This window comes from Drosophila kikkawai, chromosome 4 (genome assembly GCF_030179895.1).
Source record: "Drosophila kikkawai strain 14028-0561.14 chromosome 4, DkikHiC1v2, whole genome shotgun sequence".
Lineage (NCBI taxonomy): Eukaryota > Metazoa > Arthropoda > Insecta > Diptera > Drosophilidae > Drosophila > Drosophila kikkawai.
Window position 1 is genome coordinate 2,105,679 of NC_091732.1, and position 26,864 is coordinate 2,132,542.

The 26,864-nt window shown below is 36.7% G+C and overlaps 2 protein-coding genes across 7 annotated transcripts; both read right to left on the reverse strand.

Moving 5' to 3' along the window:
* Positions 1-62: 62 nt before the first annotated feature.
* LOC138929061 (uncharacterized) lies at positions 63-15,586 on the reverse strand. 4 transcript variants are annotated; one of them, XM_070287756.1, is made up of 5 exons: positions 15,318-15,530; positions 4,982-5,855; positions 4,456-4,927; positions 3,148-4,394; positions 2,708-3,087 (listed from the first exon to the last, which is right to left on the reverse strand). In XM_070287756.1, exons 2-4 carry the CDS (start codon positions 5,036-5,038, stop codon positions 3,223-3,225), a joined length of 1,701 nt encoding a protein of 566 aa, XP_070143857.1. In that variant the 5' UTR covers positions 5,039-5,855; positions 15,318-15,530; the 3' UTR covers positions 2,708-3,087; positions 3,148-3,222. The 4 variants fall into 4 exon arrangements, 2 of the variants coding, with proteins under 2 accessions (XP_070143856.1, XP_070143857.1); XM_070287755.1 differs by lacking the exon at positions 2,708-3,087 and adding an exon at positions 63-104 and having other exon boundaries at positions 4,456-5,855; positions 15,318-15,524; XR_011445484.1 differs by lacking the exons at positions 2,708-3,087; positions 3,148-4,394; positions 4,456-4,927; positions 4,982-5,855 and adding exons at positions 14,476-14,938; positions 15,004-15,249 and having other exon boundaries at positions 15,318-15,566.
* Positions 10,276-25,152, reverse strand: PlexA (plexin A). Of its 3 annotated transcripts, none has more exons than XM_017167117.3 (8): positions 25,046-25,152; positions 21,614-24,357; positions 19,182-21,521; positions 18,882-19,077; positions 18,429-18,764; positions 18,224-18,354; positions 18,019-18,164; positions 10,276-11,525 (listed from the first exon to the last, which is right to left on the reverse strand). In XM_017167117.3, the coding sequence occupies exons 2-8, from the start codon at positions 24,087-24,089 to the stop codon at positions 11,358-11,360; spliced, it is 5,793 nt and encodes a 1,930-aa protein (XP_017022606.1). In that variant the 5' UTR covers positions 24,090-24,357; positions 25,046-25,152; the 3' UTR covers positions 10,276-11,357. The 3 variants fall into 3 exon arrangements, with proteins under 3 accessions (XP_017022606.1, XP_017022603.1, XP_017022605.1); XM_017167114.3 differs by having other exon boundaries at positions 18,429-18,815; XM_017167116.3 differs by lacking the exon at positions 25,046-25,152 and adding an exon at positions 24,536-24,554 and having other exon boundaries at positions 18,429-18,815.
* Positions 25,153-26,864: the final 1,712 nt, after the last annotated feature.

Genomic DNA, 26,864 nt, shown 5'->3' on the forward strand with positions numbered 1-26,864 from the left:
TGGATGAAAAGAAAAACTCACTAAAAAATACCAAAGAAACGCTTGCACGGTTAATATTACCATAATGTAACGTTTACATCTTCAGAAAATTCGCTGAAATTGCTCTGCAGAAATACAAATTTTTTTAGAAGCTTTTTTCTAATATAGGATAATAGATCTTAAATCTTGTACTCTGACGAGAAAAATCCGCTGTATAAATTTAGACAGCGGCCAAACTCCATATAAAAAAAACTGTGTCGAAAAAATAAGAAGAACTTTTAGCCACGTCGTTTTTTCCGGTACTCTGACGACGAAAATGAAGCCTGCGAAAATTGAATGGCGTTGCCAGATCAAGATAGTAAACAGCTGATATCGCGCTGTCTAAATAATTCATTTGATTTATTTAGACACCCCTAATGGAGGGAAAGTTGAAGGAAAAAGGTGGCATTGATAGGGGCTGTCAAGGGGAAGCCCATAATATGGAATTTAACCCACAAAGGACATTTTAATGAAAAATCATTACAGAAACTCAAATTCCTCGTAATCTAATTCATTTTAATTTAGTGCAAATAAAATCCGACGCAATCTGTGCTTTTGCTGTTGTTAAACAGCCTAAATAGTTGATAAACTATTCATTTTACTCCCACATCGACCGCTTCATCTTTGTTGATGTTTTCATGAGACACAGCTGATCGATCATCTGTAATCGGATGCAGATGCACTTTGACGCAGCTCTGTGGGAACACCAGTTTCACATCTGCGAAAAATCCCAACCGTTCTCCACAGATTCGCTGAGTGGGAAGACAGTATAAACCGCCGTTGGTGATAGTTTTTCGGTGAAACTCTGATTTCTTCTTCTTAACAATGAAAATCTCCAAAATATAAACAAAGATAGCGAGGAACAATTGAAATATGTAATTTAAAATGTAAATATGTAATATGTAATATAAATTGCTCTTAGAAAAATAAAATCATTAAAAAATCTCGAATTCCCCCGTCATCTAATTAATTTTCATATAGTGGTTTGCTGTTAAACAGCCTAAATAGTTGATAAACTATTCATTTGACTCCCACATCGACCGCTTCAGCCATCTTTGTTTACGTACTCTGACGACTAAAATGTAGATATAACAAGAAGAACTTTTTCCCTCGTCGTTTTAGCAGGTATAGTGACGACGAAAATGATAGCTTGAATGGCGTTGCCAGATCAAGAGAGTAAACATCTAATATCGGGGTGTAACAATAATTCATTTGATTTTTTCTTACACCCAAGAGGTGGAGGGACCGTCAAATTTTCTGCCCGCGAGGATAAAGTGACATTAATATGTTCGGTCGAAGCCCATAATATGGGATTTGACCCACAAAGGGAATTTTTATGCCATATTCCTTAATAATGCCTGGGAGGCTGTTGCCGCGGAGTTAGAAAATGTTAAAAAGTTCCTCCTAAGCAAGTAATCGTTTGTATGGGGGCGACGACCAGTTTTCTTTTTCTCCTTCAGCTCTTTAGCGGCGAAATACATTAAGAAAACACCAAATCCAATCCCTTCATATCTTTATTTGTTTATAAACAATAAACAGATGTTCAGTATTACCAAAGACAATAGAGCAAGAGATTGTCGTTGCCATCAAAAATGAAGCCTCATATTGCAAAACGAATGTATGGGCGTGAGGCATCTTGTTAATTGTATTGTCTATGGTATTACCCTTTTCATGGCTTTTCCTTTATTTTTTGGTCACACTGGTTACCGAGCCAAATAAACAGCGATTCCGCTATTAAAGGTTTTACAGCGGACTTTCGTCGTCAGAGTACTAGGCTAAAAGTTCAGTATTGACATAAAATTAATTTCCTCAAAACAGCAAAATGATGCGAGCATGTTGAATAATTTTTAAGTACTGAGACAACGAAAATCCGCTGTTACAATTGTGATAGCCGCTAGGCCAAACTCCATATAATAAAAAACAACGCTATGAAAACAGGAAGAAGAACTTTTTCCCTCGTCGTTTTTGCGTTTCTGGTCACAAACAGCTGTCCAGTGTCCCTTATTTTCTTTGGTCACACTGGTTAACGAGCAAAAAATATGGAGATTGTGCTACAACAATTGTTACAGCGAATTTTCGTCGTCTCAGTACTATACTTTAAAGCCAATATGAAAGGATATTAAAAAAATAATATCATTGCTCGCATGAGGCACTTTTCTAGCCGCTAGAAAAGGAATTGCATAAATATCGTGATGAGAAGGTAAACTTTATAATATCACTAACCATACAACATATAAACTGTTCATTTCATACAACGAAAATGGAACCAAAAATTTCTTAGCGACAGGCCCCAGAGACTTCGTGTGCGCCCGAAACGACAGGCCCCGTAGCTCCGTGTGCGCTCGGGTTTTTCGCTCTCTCATTCTTATGCTCGCACACTGGTTGCGAGAGTTCAGTCGCAGAGTGGCGCAACTTGAGAAGGTTGCCCTGCGCTTGAATTCTTCTTTATATGTATGCGTGTTCATGCATTCACGTACACGAGTGCTACTCGAGAGTGCTACTTTTCACGCTAGGTACCCTAACAATATGGGCATATCCACTATTGGGTTAATGATAAAAATAAGAATGTTATATGTTACAATATATTTCTTACTTTTGCACCAATAAATCATTAAAAAAAAAAGAAAATAATAATAATCAGGCCTGCACCGGTAATCGAAAACGGCAAGATTTTTTCGTTTTTGAAAACGAGAAATTGGTGCTCCGGTAATCGAAAACGAAAGATTTTTTCGATTTAAAAAACGGGCACCTTTTTCTGGGCTAAATAGCTTTTTTTTATATGAAATCAGATCTTATTTACATAAGGAAAAAAATAGTTTACTCAGTGGTCTTCTGATGTTTATTCCACACCACCACAAGATCATTCTGGCAGGTAGTTATTTTATAAAAAACTAGCGGACCCGGCGAACTTTATCTCGCCCCAACTTCGACTGATTAAAACAAATTAAATTAAGACGTTCCGTTTCTACTTTGACGTACATGTCGAAACAGTACTGTTGAAACCTCATCAATCGATACGCATAAAAATTCATAGAGCTGACCTTATTCCTATCTTCTAAAAATTTTATGCTAAAATTTGAATTCAAAATTAGTTGAGAATCTAAAAGAAGTGATGACTTTTAAACAAACCTGTCGTTGGATTGACAAATTTTTTTGACTTGAAATCTGTGGAGAGCGATCTGATAAACAATATTTTTTGTTTTGTTATCCGGTGTAAAAATAAATAATGATGACGGCTTTCCCACACGCGAACAGGCTACGTATAGCTGGCCATGTGAAAAATATGGATATTCCAAGTTGAAATTTCGTCACCTCGTCGTTTGCATTCGGATCAGCAATGCCAAACACCGCCATGTCGCTCCCTTTGTTCACATATTTGCAAACGTATTTGATGGATTTGATAGAGTTGCAGTACTCAACATTGCAATGCGTTGAGAACGTTTTCGACAAAAGCGGGCAATATGGAACGATCCAGCGGTTATCCACGATTACTGTTACGTTTGTTTCGTTACGTTTCACCATTAATTCGATCCATTTGCCGTTATCATCTGGAGAACGACGCCTATACAATGGATATCCATCGTTTCCACTGATTGTTTCAGCCGTCAACGGACGGGGAAATCGTTTTGTGCAGTTTCCGTTTTTCATGCATACTGACTCTGGGTTGTGGACTCCGCAAGGGCCATGGATCATGCTCGTTGTCACAATGGAATGCAGCTCGGGATCAGTTTGCTTATCTGGTATTTCGGCTGAAATAATCGAATCAATATGATCTAGTCGGATCTTGTCGAACATCCAGAGCAGAATGTGCGCATGTGGTAAGCCACGCTTTTGCCACTCAACCGAGTACATCCAACAACGAACTGCGCCAAAAACCTTCTGCTTAACAATGTAATCCATAAGTACTGTGATCTTCTGCTTGCATACTCGTGCAGTGATGTCAGGTCGATCGCTGGATGTTTGTCCTGGAAGCAACAAATTGGTAATTTCGGGCCATTTCGGATTGCATGTGAAGGTGATGAATAAATCCGGGCGTCCGTAATTCCGGACATACGTCATCGCATCTTGAGCATACTCATGCATATGGCGCGGGCTTCCAACATAAGTAGCTGGGAGAATGGTCAAAAAACGGATGTTGGCCGGGTGTCCTTCAGTAGGGATGGCGTCACGCAAGTGGATGTACTCGTCTGAGCGCAACTTCGACTGATTAAAACGAATGAAATTGAGACGTTCCGTTTCTACTTTGACGTACATGTCGACACAGTACTGTTGAAACAAACGGCGGTATCTTAACAGATGATTGTCAACATCAAGTCGAATCATCAATCGATACGCATAAAAATTCATACAGCTAACCTTCTTATTCGTTTCTTCTCCTAAAATTTGAATTCAAACTCAGTTGTAGAATTAAAATGACGTGATGACTTTTAAACAAACCTGTCGTTGGATTGACCATCTTTATGTTGAAGTGATACCCATCTTCTCCACGACAGAACATCAACGGGTATTGAAGAGCATCATAAGACCGATGAGTCTCATAAACTCGCTGCAATTGGCCATTATCCCGACGCTTAAGAACAATATCGTGTGATTCAACATTCTCGCCAACAATCACCACTGCGACTTCATTGATAGTGGGAGCATTAAATTGTCTTGCATGGCTACCAGTGGGTCTTTTGTCAGCGCTGATAATGATTTTATGTTCGTCATAATGCATTATATCCAATGCGGTTTTAAACAATCTGAGCAATTCATTTTGAATAATTTCACGTTTAGTTGCAGTAAAAATTGGACAGCGGTGATTTAGTTCAACTTCCGAATCACCAATGAAATAGATCTGAAGGAATTTATGATCTTTGTTTTGTGGTGGTAACAAAGCGCCCGCTCGGTGGTGAATTTGCCCTTGAATCTGAATGTTGGGATGCAATTTTGAAAAAATGTGATAATAAAGAGACGCCATTACCTTATAACTTGGATTGTAGCCTGATTGTTGAACAACCTCGGCTCCAAAAGACGTCATTTGAAAGCATCCGTTATATTTTTGTGCATGCTTCAGGAAACTGTTTGATTGGGCTGAGTTTCCATATTGTAGCGAGTACAAAGGCTCTGGTGGATGAGCCAAAACGGGCAATTTAATTTTGCCACCTGCACAGCATAAGCCGGGGGTTTCCAACCGAAACTTCAATGCATTACAATGCTGACATACAACAGATAATGAACCAATAACAACGCACGTAAGATCCTTGTAGGATGTTTCAGGATTGTATGCGAATGCAGCGCGATTCAAGTTTTCATTTGCGGCTCGTCTTCCTCTATTATTTTGTCGGGCTGAGGTGGTCTTTGTGCAGCGCGAAGCTGTGCCATTTGGGCACGTATCGATGCATTTATTTCTGTACGTTCCTCTTGCGTCCGACTATTACGAAAATTCTGATTATTTATTGCACTGCGTGAAAGCCGCCCAAGATTTGATCGTCTAACAGCAGGCATTACTTCCACTTGTTTAAGCTCACTTTGGTAATGCTTCGTTAGCTCGATTTTTTTGTTTAAATATTTTTTTACCGAGTTCATTGATACACAATTTCAGCGCAGCTATGATCTTTGTAGGGTGTTTCAGAATTTTACATACAACAGTGTGTCCATCTGTTGAGCCGCTAGCGACCTTTCCGGAAGGACTTCCCAAAATTTTCTTATGCTATAACCTTCTTCTAGCAATTACAAAATTTTTGCCGTGTTCAACCAGTTTTCTCGTTTTGGCGATAGGTCGATAAGTTCACCGCAAAAAGTTATCGCCAAGGTTGCCATACTGTTGGTGGAACGAAACAGCCAGTTAAAAATACCTATAAAATATAAATGAATACATTAATAACTTTAAAGGACCGCCAAAATGGTTGTTTATTGTTAATGCTATTTAATGTAATTACTTAAATGGTCCAAATTAACCAAATAATTATTTGAGACCACCGGAATTAAAACTGTGAAAAGTGTGGCAGCATCTTAGATGACTAGATTTGCTTAGCTCTAGCATTTTTTGCCCTTTTCTGGCTTACTAAAAGGGCAATTGCAAATATAATAGGCAATACTTTACATTGTTTGCTTATTACCAAAAACACAAGTTAGAGACTTGAGCAGTGAGAAACGATGAGAAAACGAAACATTCCGATAGCAGAAATTTGCCGAAAACCGGAGCAGCTATAAACGAAAACGGTTCGTTTTCGCCCAAAACGAAATCGAAAAAATTTTACGATTACCGGAGCAGGCCTGAATAATAATAATATATTTCTTAATGTTTCAGCAAACATTTCATATTTGTTTACAAATTTAAATCACTGGCAGCAGTGAAATGATTTGCATATATAAATAAATAAAATAAATAAAAAAAAAATTAAGATTTGTTTACTGTTTCATTTACCTTTAAAAAAATATAAAAAATATATATATTCGAATACATACAAATGAATGGTGATGGTGGTGGTGTCTGCATACCCAATCGTCGGTAGGGTATGCAGGCACCATCCGCTCGCAGAAAAACAATAACAGCTGATTTGATTCCTCAACCCCATAAGAGCAGTCGGGGTTTTTAGTGACACCGACTGTACTATGCCCTGTTCCTATATCAGTAGATGGATTTTTATTCATTCGAATGCATACATATATGCAAATCGTTTCACTGCTGCCACTGATTTGAATTTGTAAACAAATATGAAATGTATGCTGAAACATTAAGAAATATATATTGTTAGGGTACCTAGCGCGAAAAGTAGCAAAAGACCAAATATTCTTGCTGGGCCGAAATGAAATAATCGCACACATGCACCCGTGTACGTGAATGCATGAACACGCATACATATAAAGAAGAATTCAAGCGCAGGGCAACCTTCTCAAGATGCGCCATTCTGCAACTGAACTCTCGTAACCAGTGTGCGAGCATAAGAATGAGGGAGCGAAAAACCCGAGCGCACACGAAGGTACGGGGCCTGTCGCTTCGTGCGCACACGCAGTCTCGGGGCCTGTCGCGAACAGCTCTGGGGCCTGTCGCTAAGAAATTTTTGATCCCATTTTCGTTGTATGAAATGACCAGTCTATATGTTGTATGGTTAGTGATAATATTTAGTTCATAAAGACATTTAATGTTATTGTTATTGGGCGGCCCTTCAGCGTTATAGCGGATAATACATCAATACATAATCAGGCCTGCTCCGTGATGCTCCTATGATTTGTGGAGCATATAGTTCTAAGGAAAAAAACAAATCTTAAGTAAAATGTTTATTTTTTAAGTTAAATAATGATAAAATTAAATAAATGTATGTTTCTTTTACATTTAAATAAAAAGCGAAATTCTGAAAAAAAAAATTGGAATTGGAAATGGATATCAAATATGTATCTGAAACGTCAAAAGACCGCAAACGGTACTTTTCCGGTATTGCCACAGGTCCGCAAACTGCACTTTTTCGGGTTCCGAAAATGATAGCCACAAGCCCCATGACAGGTTAACTTTATTATATTTATTTTTCCGCCTGAGATCCCCAAAACTTCCGTTTGTAATATTTTTAACGAAGTTTTTGTCTGCTGGGAACTCAACATACTGTGCGTGTTTAATTGAAGGTGAAGAGGAATAGAAAAGAACATGAGTTGGGGAGCAGTGATGCCAATTTGTCCTCTTTCCGGACAGATCTGTCCTGTTTTTAACGCTTTATTCGGAAAATATTGAAAATCATCCGCATACCTGAAATCTGTCCTTTTATTAGATTTTTCATCTGAAAATCCTTTTTTTTTTTAACTAATATTCTTATTTTTTCTAAAACAGTTTTTTTCGCGCTCCAATTTAAATTTATTATTAGCTGTAAAATATGAAACATGAGGCAACTTTTCGCGGCTGCCATACTTACATATATCTACAGTTTGGTGAAAAATTCATCGAAAAACAACTCTATTTACAGTTTACTTGCACTCTCTGTTTCGGTACTAAACACGCAATTTCAAAATTTGAATTATAATGTTGAGGCAGAGAAAGTTTTTAGCAAAGTAAACTTGGTGAAAACCAAGTAACCGTTTAGAGGTAGATAGATTAAATGCCATTTTGGCAATCAGGTAACTATATATATATATATAAATAAAAATAATATTACTGTAAACAAACTTTTTGTCTTTTTTATCCTTTTTATAATATTTTCATGCTATTTTTCCTGTTTTATTTTTCTCAATCTGTCTTTTTTTTTCGAAAAAATATTGACATCACTGTTGGGAAGTCAGACTTGTTGTGAAATTCGAAAATCATGCCACGAAAGTCCAGTTGGGGATTCCGATTTCCTCCCCTGGCCTGTAATAATAAATGACTTACTCTCTTGATCTGGCAACACCATACAATTTTCGCAGGTATCATTTTCGTCGTCACAGTACCCGCAAAAACGATGAGGGAAAAAGTTCTTTTTCTTCCTGTTTTCACAGCAGTATATGGAGTTTGGCCGCTTTCACAATTGTTAAAGCGGATTCTTGTCGTCTCAGTACTATGATTGTTTACAAAAAACAACTGGAAATACGTGCCCATATGACCTTTTTCTTCAATTTCTTTAATCACAATTTCTTAAGTCGGATTTATCCCATATTAGTACTTTTCTTTAGAAGTTTGAAACGAAGTGAATAAGACATACGACTGTTGATCTAGTCAGTTTAGTCTACGGGTTGCTCTGCTTAAACCTGTCATCTTTCTTTTAAAATTGCTCCAACTATTTAGTGGTTGTATGAAGGGGTTGAAACTATAATTGCGTGAACAAATACCCTATTGTCCAATCAATCCGTCTGCCTGATATAAATTTAAATTTATAAAATGTTTTACACATTGTATAATTGTATATTTTCGTTTAAATATGTTACACGCACGTATACACACATATAAAATTTAATTATTATGCTTTACTTAAAGAATATGGTTAAATAATACTGGCATAACTCTGATTGTTGTTTTCAGACTTAGGCCATTAGTAAAAATATATTTATGTACATTTTATACTGGTTTACACTCATATATTTATTTTGCATATACCCTTGTAAAATACATACATATGTATAAATAGCGATTAAAGTTCCTAAATTCCTAATAACTCGACTGTGATAACACCAGAGAAACTACAGATGTTACTGGAAAATATTTTGTATAGATTAAAAAATGTTTTGTGCCTTGTTTTTGATATAAACTTCTTTTAAAACCATACATGATGCCAAATTTAGTTTAAATATAATATGTATGTATGTATGTATGTGTTTATTTTATATTTATACAAGGGGTCTTTCAAGATTAATGCATGTCCTACTTGGCTTACCAAAACCATAGGTTTTTTAACTAACTTTAATTTTATATAGAATTTGGTGGGCATTTTTATTTAGTGGATATTGAATTTAATTGCGCATCCTTATGATTATTGATTTTATTATCGTCATTATTATCATTTAATCAAGTTGAGTATTTATTACTTTTGATAAAATTAAATTTGAATAGGGTCCGTGGACACCTTTTAATAACTGATATTGATTGATTTTTAAAAAACACTCATTATTTATGGTTATTAGTCGGTTAGTATTCTGCCATATATATCCTGCTAATCGTTTAAGTTTGTATATGCGCCTCATTTTATTGAAAACAAACCATCATAGCGTTCAGCAATACAATAAATATCTACAATGTATACACTATTGAGATTATTATTCGTACAATTATTTAATTGCAATGGTTTATTTATACATATACATACATACAAAGATACATTGAAACATTTAATATAAAATATTTACGTACTATAATTTTATTGATAAAGTTAAATTGACAAGAATAAAATTTGAATACTAAAAATAAGTAAAAAATTCCGTTGTTTTGATTGTAATTTTTGTTTTAAATAAATTTTAAAATAATTAGACACATATTAAAATCTGAAACCATGACGATCATTACTTAAGATAACTTTTATGAAAATTAGACAACAAAGTGAACATAATAATACATATATGTAACCTTGTATATGTCCAAGGTAGATCTTAAGGTTTTTTAGAACTCCCTATAAAATTCATCGAACCGAATTTGTGCAGAAGCAAATTAATCACGATATATCTGAAAACCCATAGATAACGAGTGTTTTCCATTCAGTTGAAAGTCAGCGTCCATTTTTAAAAAGTTTTAAAGCATATATCAAACTCGAGGACGAATTGAATAAAAGAAAAGTCACACATAATGCATTGGTTGAGAAAATAAGGTATTAAGATCATAAATTTAATTTACACAATATTCCAATTTTATTAGAGGCTTTTATTCCGCGACAGTAAAAAGAATCACAGAACTTTTGCTTTTTTTTTTCTTCATATATAAATATATATAGTGCCATTAGGAATGTGACTTAGTACCAATTATGAACTGCACATAAGAATAAGTTATACATACATAAATATAGAATTACTTTACTTTTGAACATAGGTACGAAACTATTAATATAATTTTCCTTGTGTTTATAGATTATATAAATTAAAGTCAGTCGTTTTTTAAGCTGAATTACTTTTAACTTGACAAATTTCATCTCACATTATTTTACTTAATATTAATCTACATATACGTACAATACCATTATTATATTTTAAGTAAGCATTAGATGAGCAAATATACGACACATTTACATTCTATCAATTTTGTTGTTGTTGTTGTTGTTTGTGAAACAAGGACATTTACATATATATTAATGAAAAATTGCGCTGCTATTAAAAACGTTGTCTTTATACAAGTTTAAAAAAATTTGGAAATATCAATTGGTTTGCAATGTTTAGCCAAGTACATATATATTATTGGCATGTGAGAGATCGAACTTTTGAAACACTTTCTAATTACAAATTTAGGAAGTTGAAGATGTATTTGTACGATCAAATATAATCAAATTAAATATGTTAAAGAAAAATAAAGATTCCAGAATTAAAATGATTTGTAAAAACATCCTTTTTAGTTAGAAATTGTTGAGACATAAAGGTAAACGTAACAAACAAAAGTGGGACACAAAATGTAAGAAATTATTTACTTAAACCATTAACAATATCGAATTATAACTATAATTTTTATTTTTGTATATATATTTTTGACAAAACACAAAAATTAAAAAAAAAAGTTTACTTTTGCAAAAAAAAAGAATGTTGTAAACAAAAGCGTAAATTAATAATAATGTGGTATTGGTTTATTGACAACAACTTTTGAAACATGATGATTTTATCAACTAGATTATATGCTTAATACATAAGCTCACTTTATTTTGCTTATTTTATTAGTTAGTCATCTTTGTTTTTGTTTTAGTTTTTTAGTGCAAAAATCTTTTTTATTCGGCTGACATTATGTTGTGAACTTGCTCTAATTTAAATGCCAAACGCTGTTTTTGCGAAAACTCATCCTCTTCAAGTGTCACTGTCAACTGTTCATTGTACTTAACAGCGTATGTATAGAGCTCATGTAGAGCACAATTTGTATTAAATTCTGTGGTGTGCAACTGAAATAACATGATAAAGGCATTTAAAATAGAGATTATTTGAAAATTCGAATATACATATGTGGACAAATAACAGGTTTGCAATTTGTTTATTTTTTAACTTCTTATTTTAACACAATTCTTAATTAATCTCAAAAATTTAAAGATATTAAAATATAAAAATGATTGGCCTTTTGGGCAAGAACATTCCTTTTGGGATCATTAGTAATGATAGGTAATGATTCATTACCTATAAGTTTATATAGTACTAGCGCCCCAATTTCACGACTTCATATAACCCCAGAGTAATAGTAGAACAATGGTAATTCAAATTTGTTGTGAAATTTTTGTAGACTCGAAATCAGTGGAGAATGATGTGATAAACAATATTTTTTGTTTTGTTATCCGGTGCAAAAATAAATAAAGATGACGGCTTTCCCACACGCGAACAGGCTATGTATAACTGCCCATGTGAAAAACATTGATATTCCAGATTTATTCCGCAGACTTTCAACGATTGGCCTTGCGATTTATTGATTGTCATCGCAAATGCCAATCGAACTGGGAACTGAATCATCTTGAATTGAAATGGAAGATCTGTTGGAATAATCGGAATTCGTGGGATAAGAACTTTCTCTCCTTTAAATTTACCCTTGATGATTGTCGCTTGAATCACGTAGTTCATTAGTGTCTTAACGGACAACCGGGTACCGTTGCATAATCTCGGATTGCATGTGAACGCATGTGAGCGTACTCATGCATATGGCGCGAGCTTCCAACATAAGAAGATGGAAGAATGGTCAAATAACCGATGTTGGCCGCGTGTCTTTCAGTAGCGATGGCGTCACGCAAGTGGATTAAATTAATGAAATTGAGACGTTCCATTTCTACTGTGTTGTACATGTCGACACAGTACTGTTGAAACAAACGGCGGTATCTTAACAGATGATTGTCAACATCTAGTCGAATCATCAATCGATACTCATAAAAATTCATAGAGTTGACCTTCTTATTCGTTTCTTCTCCTAGAATTTGAATTCAAACTTAGCTGTAGAATCAAAAAGAAGTGATGACTTGTAAACGAACCTGTCGTTGGATTGACCATCTTTATGTTGAAGTGATACCCATCTTCTCCACGAAAGAACGGGTATTGAAGAGCATCATATGACCGATGAGTCTCATAAACTCGCTGCAATTGACCATTATCCCGACTCTTAGGAACAATATCGCGTGATTCCACATTATCGCCAACAATCACCACTACGACTTCATTACCCCTCTAGTGCCCAAATTTTTTTTTTTTTTTTTTTTTTTTTTAATTATTTTTATATTTAGTATGTATCAAAAGTGAATGTTTGTTTTAGAAAAAATTTTACTTTTCCTCGGATTGAGTTTTATATGACTAAAACCTTGGACAGCATGAAGGCGGTTCTGGGAAGATAGGCCAACAAAAAATTTTTTGTGTTTAAATGTTTATTATAAATGTCATTGAGACTGTCAGCAACACAGTACAATTTTTTTTTCTAATTTTTTTCCAATTTTTAAAAAAGTATATGTTGCATTTCCTACAAAATAATTATTTTGTCCGAGTTGCAGAAATGTTCAACTTCAAATGAATACAGCAGCTTGCGCTAGCTCTAGTATGTATTCCAAACGCAACGAACTTAATTTTTGGACTTTCCTGAATTTGAAAAAACGGAAAACCGTGTGAAAAGGAATGAAAATAATAAAATAACGGTGTTTTTAATATTGCCTGTCTAGAGGCGGTCTTGGGCACTACTGGGTTAATTGTGGGAGCATTAAATTGTCTTGTATGGCTACCAGTGGGTCTTTTGTCAGCGCTGATAATGATTTTGTGTTCGCCATAATGCATTATATCCAATGCGGTTCTGAACAATCTAACCAATTCATTAAAAATTAAATATTGCTCAGCGGTGATTTAGTTCAACTGCCGTATTACCAATGAAATAAGTTTGAAGGAATTTATGATCTTTGTTTTGTGGTGATAACAAAGCGACCGCTCGGTAGTGAATTTGCCCTTGAATCTGAATGTTGGGATGCAATTTCGAAAAAATGGGAGTTGTTCATTTTGATAATAAAGAGACGCCATTACCTTATAACTTGGATTGTATCCTGGTTGATAAACAACCTCGGCTCCAAATGACGTCATTTGAAAGCATCCGTTATATTTTTGTGCAAGCTTTAGGAAACTGTTTGATCGGGCTGAAATTCCATATAGTTGCGAATACAATGGCTCTGTTGGATGAGCCAAAACGGCAATTTAATTTTGCCACGAGCACAGCATAAGCTGGGATTTCCAATCGAGACTTCAGTGCATTGCAATGCTGACATAAGACAAATGCTGACATAAGACAGACAATGAACCAATAACAACGCAGATATGATCTTTGTAGTGTTTGGGTGTTTCATAATTTTACATATAACAGTGTGTTCATCTGTAGAGCCGCTACCGACTTTTCCAGAAGGTTTTCTTATGTAATAACCTTCTTCTGGCAATTACAAACAACTGAGCCAAATCGGCCCACCCGTTCTCTTGTGATGCGATTGCTAACATTTTTTGTCTCCATTTTTATATATATAGATTCGTCGCTTTCGATTACATTACGGAATTTTTCCTAGCAATCACGATCTAGTGATAATATTGTCTTCATCTATAAATTTGTCGAACCCTCGAAGAACAATTTCCAAAATGTTTTAAAAATAAAGATTTAGGTGTTCATCTAGTGTCACCAATTTTTTTCGGGTAAAACAAATTTTTTTGCAACTTTATGAAACAGTTTCTGAAAAATGAAAATTAATTTAAAGATTTTTCTGTCTTCTCAGAGCTATAGAGGGACGTACACAAATCTGGCATGACCGTCAAAAGATACACAACATTAAATACAAACTCTTCATGTAGGCCGAAGGGACTAGGACAACGCTCATTTTCAGGTGTGACGCCACCGCCATGCCAGAGGTGAGTATTTTTTTTTTATATGTCGTGACGTCCCTATGTAACCAAGGGGATACGCCCACCTTTATTTTTTGCGAATACGGAAAATTTTCAGGACTGGGAAGAGGTCCTAGACATAACTATCTAACTAACTAATATCCGAGACATTCGCAACACAGAGACAAATATGAAAACATTGTACAGTCAAAGATTTAAAACAGGAGGATCAAGGTTAGATCTACCCCGGAGAGAATCGACAAAGACGTCACGGTCATTCTTAACGACGCATACAACGAGACGTACAGACTGACGAATTAAGACATACCCACAATTGAGAAACGAAAGCTAAGTGAGCTCAAGAAAAATGTTAGGAAAGTCTTTAATACAAGTTACGGGTGCAAATACTGGTGCATACAAAAGGAATGCAAAAAGCGGATATACGCGGCCAAGGAGGACTCTTGGAGCAGCGAACTTCGAATCGCTAGAAGGTGCAAAAGATAGTTAGATTGAGAAAAATTCTATTAAGAGGGCAAGCAAGCCCCATACTTATAAAAAAAAGTCTGACGGCACAGGAATTGCGTCAGCCGAAGTCACTGGAGATCCTTCTGTATACACACTTCCCAGGAGACCAGATGGAAGAACCCAAAACGACGGAAAGCCAGAGGGCGAACCAACGACTAGAAGTCGAAGATATCCATATACCATGGAAAATTTTCATTGATCGGTAGAATCCTTGGACAATCCGACAGAAACATGCTTGAGTAAATGCTTAAGGGGGAGACATCTGAGTAACTTTTTTTAAAAATCGAAAAATTTTTTTTTTGCTTAAAAAATTCTTTAGGGTCTTAAAAAGAACATACCAAAAGATAGAGTCCGGCAAAAGTTGCTAAGTATCGAAATTTTCCATTCTGCGGTGATGCCTCACATGTATCTATATACGATTTTAAAACTTTAAACGCGTTTTTCTCAAAACCACTTTTTTTGAGTCGGCCGGAAACCTAACTCAAAAAAAATCTTAACCGATCGATCTGAAATTATGACAGTATAGTCAAAATACCTTTGTCTATCGACACACGTAAGATTTTTTTTGCTTACTTTTTTTTTTATCAACAATTTTGTGACGTTTTTTTTTCGTGAAAATTGAAAATTTTTTTAATCACTAACCATTTTGCGAAAAAAAACAAAATATCGAAAAAATCCTACGTGTGTCGATAGCGGTTGAGATAAAGAAACTAACAAAATTTGATTTTTTGTTCTAGATCAAAAATTAAGGACGTTAGGTTTCCGGCCATGGACCCCCTTCAACAAAAAAGGGCCTACGAAGAAATGCTGCACAGCCGCCATTTTGTTTTCGATTTTAAAAAAAAAATGTATTTTGTACTTCGCATATAACATTATAAAACCTACTTTAAAATTGTTCGATTGGCTTTTTCATTTGGCCAAAAAAATTCTAGAAAACCGGTTTGTTTTGCCACTTACTCAGATGTCCCCCCCCCAAGCACATATACCATGGAAGGCAGCAAAAGTAGTCTTAATACCAAAGGAAGGAAGAGGAAGAGAGCCTGACCTGATTCCTGATAAAAACACTGGAACGGATACTAGATATCCGCATAAGAGGAAAAACAGAGAAAAACCTTTCTGATTTACAAAAACAGCACTACACGAAGTAGTGCGATACATAGAAAGGGCATTACTTTTTAAAAATTGCACAATGGCAACCTTCTTTGACATAGGAAGGTAGGAGTTGAAGAAGGCATCAGAGCATAGATTCGCTCAATGCTAACGCGAAGAGGGATAACAGCAAAATTGAGTGACTCATCACACAAGATTTGTGAAGAGGGGCACACCTCTGTCTCCACTGCTCTAGCTATTAAATATGGACGACATATTGAAAGCAGTCGATAGAAAAGGAGTAAAAGTGGTACATACGCATGCGACGTAGTCTTACTCACTTCAGGACCATTCTCCGACGTCATTAGCGAATTAATGACGAGGGCTTAATTCATGGGCCAAGCCAAGCCAGGTAAAATGGAAACTTATGCTCTTCAAAAGAAAAACAAAACAAACAATTCCCAGTCTCAAATAACCACAGATATAGCTGGGACTAACAAAGAAGACAAAGTATCTAAAAGTGATACAGGAAGCGAAGCTCTTGTGGAAAGAAAACATCATTAAAAGCGAGCATTGCGTTCTTCTTCTTCAGGAAGATGTTCGGAAAAAACTGGGGCATTCACAAAAAAAAAAATAATTATACTCTACACAGCAGTTGTAAGACCCATTCTCACATATGGAGCACTAGCGAAAGTAGCCTATAAAATATGGGTGGATATACTGGATACCAATCTAAATTTACTAATAAGAACAAATAAGTGAAAAATATTCAAATACTCAAAACTAAAAATTTGTATTAAGATTATTAAACAAATTTAATAAGACTTAAAACAAACCTCATACATGTACTTATTTTTTCGGCCAGTAGTGTATATCCCCCAAGATGCTGACGAGCTGGCCAGGAAAGGGTCAGAGAAGAGCTCAAATACTGCAGATATTCTAGTTACGCTGAACTCAATCCAGTCGGGACTTCAAGACTATTTCAAAGGAATACCTAGCAAGGAATAGTCAATAAAGAAAGAGTACAAAAGATCGAAACTATGACTACATGAGACGTACAGCAGAGCTTGCCTCCAAGAGCAAAAACGACATCAGAAGGAAAACGGAGCCATTACCGGCCACTGGCTAATAGCCACGCATGCCAATAAGATGGGTCTACCCTTTAGCTCACACTGCAGAAGCTGCAAGGAAATGAGCGAGCAGGAAATACCGGAACACCTATTGGATTACTGCCCGGCATTTAACCAACTAAGGGCGCGTCACTTCGGAGCTCAGAAGCTATGGGAAGTGGGGGAGTCAGTAACTGCTACCCTGCTTACATAAATGAAACGTACTGAGAGGGTGCGCTGACTAACACCAAAACGAGGGTGTGGGTCAAAACTGAGCTCTGCTCCAATTGGAGGTCACCTAGGTTGGCAACCTCACTAATAAAACCTACCATTTAAACGGTTGTTAAGATCTTACTTTCTGCAACCAAATTATTATGTCATTTAAATATCTTTTTTTTTGCCATCCTAACATGTACTAAATCAGAGACGGGCACGAGATCTAACGGTTTTGGCTTGCTACCTGCGCCAAAGGTCAGTGTCGTTGTTTTTGTAAATCTTCACGGTTCGCTGATCGCGAGAACCGAACATCTGGCACGACTTGCTGGCGCCTCCGAAAAAAGATAACGCTTTAAGCAGTGTAAGCAAATTGAGCCACGGCGTGCCCATCTCTGCACTAAATCAATTTTTTTTTTTTCCAGAAAGCAAACAAACTTTGCGAAATCGCGGAAATTGCACCAAAATCTTCATCATAATTAAAAAAAAACTAAGTTTTTTAATATACAATGGGGTTTTATATATTTATATCGATATCTAACTAAAAAAGTTTAATACTACCTATTTTGTCCACATGTGTTTATTCAGTAGCGATCCCGCATAATAAAAAAAAAAAAAAAATACTCACCCTTGATTCTTCAGCAAGCATAGCGTTCATGTCCTGATCTGATATTGGCGACATATCTCGAATGTCGCGATAATACCGATCAACCCATTTTCGATATTCGGGTATATCTTTAGCATATAAAAGCTTCGAACTGGGAGAGTCTTTGCCTGTTAACAAATTGAAAGAATTGTATATAATCAAATAAATTATTTGTAAATGTCTTTACCCAAACGATGATCAGAAGTTGAACAAGAGTCCATAAATGTTTGAGCAACAACTGAAAGGCAGGAGTCCACGATATTCGATTTATGTATGTCGAAGACAAAGTTAGGATTCTTTATTAAGTTTACCCAAAATCTGCGGAATTAAATAAAGAAAATTATTTTAGTCCTTATCCAATTATAATAAAGGAACTTATTAATAATACTTACCTTAATGGCAAACTATTACTTTTCCAGGTATGAACGACCTCAGGATCTGTGATACCGTGCAACTGGGCTTGATCATCTAGAAAGTCAAACATGTATTTTATGGCCAATGGCAATGCCGATCCACGATGTGCAGTGCTGAATATAGTCTCAAAGAGATCATCGACGAATTTCTGCAGTGTGCCCTTAGTTGCCAATAGTCGGGTAAGGTATATTTCCGATACCAATTTATTGACACGTTCACCTTCCTTCTGCATATCACTATCATGGTGCTTCACCAAATGCCAGTATCGCATACCGTTATCATGCAAATCATTATTTAAGGGGCTGCCGGCGCGGCTAAAGGTCGGAGAGGAGGAGGTGTATTTCGATATATTAAGTGTTTCGTACCTATAGACATATTTAAAATATTTTTATTATTAACAACAATTGCATATTGATGTACGTTTATCTTACTTGTGTGATTTCTCGTTTTTGTCCGATAAAATACTAAAGTTGTAAATGGAACTTTGCTTTGGCACTAAACTCAGGCCAGCACCATCAGGGACATTATAGTGCTGCAAAGTGTTCAACTTCTTCCATTCACTCTCCGTTTTCGACGTGACGTCTTCGTCGTATAATATAACACGGCCTGTTGCACCAGTACGCCATTCTATAGAGAAGGAACAAAAAAAATGTAATTTAATTTACTGCCAAATAACCACTATATAGTGCTAACGTATACAAGATTCAAAATAAATGAAGATGTAGCCTTACCCAAATCTAAATCATCTTTCCTCGGTCTTTGGCTAGATGGTATATTTTTATATATAGTTTCCAAACATTTTTCCTTAACCTGTCCAATTGTATCGCAGTCCAAGACTTTAACAGATATATTTTCCGTATGAGATGGCAACATGTCCAAATTATTGCAAAATATTGGCTGTTGAATAATGCTGGCATACACGTTCATTGGCCGGAAATCAATGCTTTGCCTTATTAGTTTCTCCTCGCTAAGAGAGTATCTGGCTTCGTGGGTGCAGGCGTCAACGGGGCCCTTGTCGACTTGTCCCTTAACAGCACGAAATAGCATATATAGAGGCTCTCCTGCACACTCCTTTAAGAACTTATAGAGAAGAAAAGTAAACCAAGCACTCAACATTTTTTCAGCTACACTTTCCGTACGTCGCAGCAACAGCTTTGGATGACTCTTTCCCTCGATGCACTTTTCAATTAAATCTCCGAGCAAGGTCTTAAGGATGTCCGTGCAATATTCCAGTTTCGATTGTAATGTGACCATAATTAGCGAGGCTACATTTACGCGCTCGCGCATGGAAAAGTAGCGATTCGATTCTAGGGTTCGAATAAAGAGCAGGAGAAACGTTTTATTCATAATTAATTGACCGAAAATACGCAAACCCTTTTCTTTGCGTAGAAGCTCCGGTCGTTCCCATTGCAAGACTATGTGATCTTCATGATTGGGAAACAGTATTTTCATGGCATATGAGCGATAATCGAGGAAGGGAATACCGCCAGATGTTAAATCTCCCGTTAAGTCAGTCATTTCCGTTTGAAGTTCAGCAAAGGCTTCCTTACACTCTGCAGCCACTCGCAACTCCAGTATATCCATTTGTTCCTGCATATTTCGCAACACCCGGTTCGATTCAGAGCTCTTCTTTTTATATGCAACAAGCGTGGCAACAAAAAACAGTAATATTATCACAATTGTGGCAATTACTGCGAATACAACGTTGTCTCCCCAGTCCAAAATGATGTTTGAGGACTCGTAACTCAGTATTCCAAGTCGATATTCCAGAGAACTTCCAATGCGAACAATTACCTCGGGCCCGTTAATACTCTTCGTTGCCGTGGCTTCAGGAGGCGGTCTGCACGTAAGCTGTTGCCTAGAAAGCGACGTAATGTTGCAGAAACCATTTCCAATTCTCACTTCTACGTCGCTCTCTTTACATGCCCGATCCAAATTTCTTCCATTTATAGTCAGGTATTCGCTCTTAAAGTACTTGACTCTCTCTTCAAAAACGAAATATTCGGGATTTGGATAGAGTTCGAAGTGGTTGTTGTGAGTTTTTGATAGATTTTGAACACGCAAAACATTGTCCATGAGAAAGCCATACTCCAAAAGCAATGGCTTTTCCGCATCAATAATTAATCTATTGTCTACGTCAATTATGGGTGAAGCACACTCCATTTCGGTGTCGGATTGAACGCGACACTGATTGGCGTACATAACATCGTTGTAAACCACGTAAATATTTGGCGTTTGTATGCTTGTGAATTGCGTGCCAACCACGGAAATTCGTATTCCTCCAGCCGGTATACCCTTTGGCACCTTAATTTGACCACTAGGACCCGAGCTCACATGCTCTACAGTGGGATCAAGGACATATTTAAAGTTGTAGTCATTGAATTCCCTTGGTCCGTTATCAAACGACATCTTTAATCTTCCCTCAATTATGCCAGGGGAAGGTGATGTACGGCATATGGCTTGGGATGAATCAGTGCTTAGTATTTTGCAAGGCAAGTGATCATTAATAGAGGCTTGTATACGAGATCCCGCATTTAAATGTTTGCCGGTAATATGTATCTCTGTGCCACCGGAAGTCGGTCCAAATTTTGGATAAAAATCTAGGATTTTGGGATCGACAAACTCGTAATCATCATTTGATTCGCCACGATAGTCGCCAATTTGTACGACAATTCGGCCATTTCGATACATTTGCTCACCAGGACTATCCACTGTACATACAATTTGTTTAGTATCAATATAAAACTGAGGAAATGGCATACAATTAATGCCGGCAATACGCACTCCGGAGTATATGTCATTATAGTTTTTTCCTAAATTAATGCCACGTATCGTTATGTTGGTCCCTCCTTCCCAGGGTCCAGTTTTGGGCTCGAATGCCTGTATCTCCGGATTTGGACAGATCTCACTGCGGTTCAACCAATCCGTTTTGCCCTCCTTGTTCTTATTATTACATTGTTCTTCGACCTCACAGGTGTTTGTCGAGGAACACCATCCGCAATTGTACTTATCGGACAATGCCAAGCAAATCCCACAGCTATCTGCCATTTCGCGACAACGATAAATGACCACTGAAAATAGGGAAATAGTCAATTATTTATTATAGGCAAAATAAAAATGAAAAGGAATGCCAAATTCTTAGATCGAGTTCTTGTACACTTACCATGTATATTGTGTGGATTATCCAGGGGTTTCGAACCCCCCCATATAACAGCAAATGTAGCAGTCAAGTTAGGCGATCGTGAAGTATACTGGAACTCCATGCTATCACAATAAATGGTATCGCCCAACAATTGGGCATTCAAGCTTGTTACGCGTCCTTCAATGTTAAACTGGCAAACAAATCTAGTTTGAACGATAAACTGTCCTATTATGTGGACTTTAACCTTTATCGATTTACTAGTACCGCCAGCTACGAGAACCTCACTGCCATCCCCCGTGGCATTAATAGTGGGACAAAATCCAGGACCTGATCGGTAACTTGGCCCGATACGGCTGACACCTGTGACCAAAATATCATTGCGACAATTCTCTGCTGTGTCATGAGTGCACCGATGAGCCTCAACACACCAATCGCAGGGAAATTCTGAGGAAACACATCTTGTACACGATGAGTGTGTGCTGCAATCAAAAAATGTGAAATCCGTGGATACCAAGTCCGGGCCGTTCCTAGTTCGCACCGATAATTTTGCTGTGAAATGATGTTTGCCTTGCTCAATCTGAGGGAGCATATCGGTTCGCGGTGTTGTGCAATTAACGCCATTTCTTTTTTTCGTGGCATTTGTAAACAAGGCCTTATCATCGGTGGTAAAAGCACAAATTAAATTCTCCTTTAATTGCGGCAAATGATCTATGATTAACTCTAAAGTGCGAGCAGTGGTTCGTTGCAACTGATGTGGTACAACGCTCGTAATGGTCGTACATTTCCCCGTTTTATAGCTGACCCAATATAAAGGATCGTTGGCATCGTCCTGACAGTTGGAGCGGGGACTACACTTGTTCTCAAGCGAACACCAGCCACAATAGGGGTCTCGAGCTCCTAAACAATCGCCGCACGTTTTGTAGTCAGAACAATCAAAGACCTTCACCTTTGACACCATATTTTCGGACATCACGTATATGTAGAGATTTTGGTTATCAAACTGCATATCCTGGTTTATGGTAGAGCCTTTATGTACAGCAAAATTGGCATATTCATTCGCAACAGAAGATGACTCAACCACAACTTTTTTCAAGTAACCCAAGGCTGTGCCAACAAAGACCACAGTGTAGCCACTGGTGCTCGTGGCTGCAACTGAGGTAAGTCTTGTGTTAAACATGGCTACTGGAACGGAAGTTATAGGATTTTCGCCACCCAAAGGTGAATTCACATCAAGTCCACAAAAATCTTCGCCAATTGTCTGAAGTTTTGTTAAAACGCATGGCATACTTGGTGATATAAAGTCCAGTCCCCTCATTCCACTACCATTGAAACAGGATTTAATATTTTGCATAAATTTCCGACGTATGGATTTCAGTGAGTATATGCACAAAGCTGAATTATTCGTGGGTGTATTGCCGTCGCCCTTAGAGAACACCGCAAACAAAACATCATCTTGTATAGAAATTCCCAAACTTTGAGCTAAATCCGAACTGGGTTTTCCTAGGAAACCAGCTTGAACCAGATTAAATTTGGTGCCACCTTGCGCCTCGCTAATACACTCCACTGGGATCTCAGTGTAAGAATAATAATTTGAATCCTCCTGACATATTCGCACCAATTTTGTTATATATTCCTTTGGGGAAGAGTGATGACTATGCTTTAGCTGTGTGGTTAGAAAGTATGAAAATCTTTCCGAACTAAAGCCATAAACATAATTTACAAAATATGTTTCTCGAGCATAAGAATTTATAAACGTTCGTGTCCCAGTAGTAACCGCCGAAGAAGCTATTTGAAACATCTTAGTTTTTTCCAAAGATCTTGATGCCACAGCTGGAATTTCGCTTCGATATGGAGAATTATTTGTATAGGTAACACCAACATACATTACATTTGTTACAGGATGCTGCGGCGGTCCCGGGGCTATAAAAGCCACAGTCGACGAATTGGCATCATTAGCTACTACTGCATCAGGCACTTCATGCTCCACAATGCTTACATTTTGTAGGTTACGAACGGTGCAGGTACCTTGGAATAATGAACCACAGGCGATGAGTCGCGATGTTGCCCGATCAATTAACAAAACCTTATTATAATTATCCGTTGGGCTGCGCACGGCATTTAAAGGACAGTCGAGGATACTGCACTCCACAGAATCATTTTGTGGCCCCGTCTTTACTGTTTCCGAGAGCTCCAGATCTGGCGATAATTGATAAAGTCTGTTTACTCCACCAACAAAGACGCGTCCAGTGATAGTATCAACCAAGAGATGATTTAATTGCGTATCAAATTGGGCTACATTTGTAATGGTGGTAGTACTTAGATTCTTTGGGTTTGCTATTGTCACATTGTTGGCATCAGTCAAGTTATTGTTATTTTTAAATGCTTCATTTTGCATAGATCCCCAAACATTGGCTGCCTCGATTTGAGAAAAGCTCGATCTTGATCCATATTTATCGCACAAAGTTGCTATTAGCAAACAACTAAGAATAAAATGCATCTCCACTTAAATCGTTCTTCAACTAAGAACGATTCAATATCCACACTCCGAGATGTAATTGCAAACTGGTTCGCAGATAGTTCGATTATGTTTTTGTATAATTGTAATATGTACGTACGTTGGTTTTTTCTTTTATTTTAAATGTACTTGATTTAAACCGCACGCATTATTAATATTATTATTGGCTTGGCTTTCATTATATCCATTTGAGCAGTTTCTATGTTATATGTTGAAGGAACTTAATCATATCAGCAACATAATGTGTCATCTAAAAATAAAAGACATATAGAGGTGTTATATATTTAATTCATAAAAACAAAAAACTCAAAATATTCAAGGAATATGTAGGGGATGAAGAGATTATACTCCAAAACAATATTGTAACATTTAATAACTTAATATGCGTTATATACATATACATAATTCGAAATATGATGCATACATACATTTGCATGCGCTGATACAGAACTCATTCTGTTCATACATACATACTATGAACAATATGTATATATAATACTGTTGTTATCTACCACGCCCTCTCAACCGTCAATAACATTTGCTTTCGAAGGATATTATGCGTTTTATTCATCCTGCGCATAGTTATTTTTGCATATTATTATTTGTACGAGCTACACATTTAAGAAATCTAAAGCATTATTCAGAGACACATGAAATCTTTTAACTTTTAGTTAAATCTTACACTTAATTTACAATTTTAAATGTATTTCGTAAACTTTTAATTTCGTAATTTCAGGATAAATTTTTAAATTGTGTAAGAAAAATTCGGAGAAGCATTTTCTTTTTCTATAACTGGGTTTGGTTTTGGTGATTTTGTATGTATATCTTAATCACTAACACGAGGAAACCCTTCCATTTATAGCCGCTTCTCAAAAATAATGGCATTTACGAATTAAATACACATATTAATACATAAGTACGTATTTAATTTGTATTACATTTTTCTATATCCAATATTATCTTTATTATTTTCGTAATACACACATTGCACACACATTATTGTATGAAATTTAACAGACAGAGATGAGCACAAACTCATTTTAAGATAGACTAGAGCCGGACAGCCACAAACGATAGTATCGATATTTTGAATATTTATTCGAACTATCGAATTCTTTTAGTTTTTATAGTACCAAGTACTTAATTTCGATTTTGCTATTCTGGGATTTTGTGTTAAAAAATAATGATTATCGTTTATTTGGATCTCAAGTATTTTTTACTTCCACACTAGCTATCCCGCAATTTATAAAACAATACAAAATTAGAAAAATTAAGATTTATACAGTCTTCCCACACAGCGCATCTGTGAGGAACGGTTGTGAATTTTCGCAGATGTGAAACTCGTGTTCCCACAGAATAGCGTCAAAGTGCATCTGCATCCGATTACAGCTGATCGATCAGCTGTGGCTCATGAAAACTTAGACAAAGATGGCTGAAGCTGCCGATGTGGGAGTAAAATGAACTATTTAAGCTGTTTAACAACAGCAAATGCACAGACTGCGTCACATTTTATACGCACTAACTTAAAATGAATTAGATGATGAGGAATTTGAGTTTCTCTAATGATTTTTCTCTAACAAAGAACAAATTCCCCGAAGAGTGTGTATATGTGGTATAGGCTTCCCAAATTTATAAAATAAAGTAGATGTATGCGTTTTATATTAAATAGTAGCAAATGGGGACATTTCGGGGCAAGAATATACAAAAAAAAAAACGCCAACAACTGTTTTGGGCATTCTTGTAGCTTTGGCGCCACATTTTAAATCCCATATTTCATTTGTTCCTCGCCAAGTTTTACATTTTCGTAGTGTTGGTCAAATTTTCACTGTTAAGAAGAAGAAATCAGAGTTGCACTGAAAAACTATCGCCTAACAAACCGCGTTTAGATTTAGATGCGTTCTAACCGCGGTACATTTGAGAAAATTCGGAACGGCAAAACCTTATGGGCAGTTAGTTCAACGGACGAATGCGCTTTTACAGTGTGTGGGAAGACCCTATAAAGCCTAGTACCACTAACCATACAACATATAGACTGGTCATTTCATACAACGAAAATGGACACAAAAATTTCCTAACATGCGGTCCCATGTTAACTGTTTGCTGTTAGCGACAGACCGTCTGTTAGATTTTAGCTGTTAGCGTCCCGTCCCATGTTAGCTGTCAGCTGTTTGCGTCAGGCCTTTACATGTATGCGTGTTCATGCATTCACGTACACGGGTGCATGTGTGCGACCATTTCATTTCGGGCCAGCAAGAATATTTGGTCTTTTGCTACTTTTCGCGCTAGGTACCCTAACAATATGGGCATATTCGCTCGACTGCAATATGCCCTGTTCTTATCTCAGTAGATGAATTGTTATTCATTCGAATACATATGTACATATATGCAACACATTTCACTGCTGCCACTGATTTGAATTGTAAACAAATATGAAATGAATGCTGAAACATTTAGAAATATATTATAACATATAACATTCTTATTTGTATCATTAACCCAATAGCGAATATGCCCATATTGTTAGGGTACCTAGCGCGAAAAGTAGCAAAAGACCAAATATTCTTGCTGGCCCGAAATGAAATGGTCGCACACATGCACCCGTGTACGTGAATGCATGAACACGCATACATGTAAAGGCCTGACGCTAACAGCTGACAGCTAACATGGGACGGGACGCTAACAGCTAAAATCTAACAGACGGTCTGTCGCTAACAGCAAACAGTTAACATGGGACCGCATGTTAGGAAATTTTTGTGT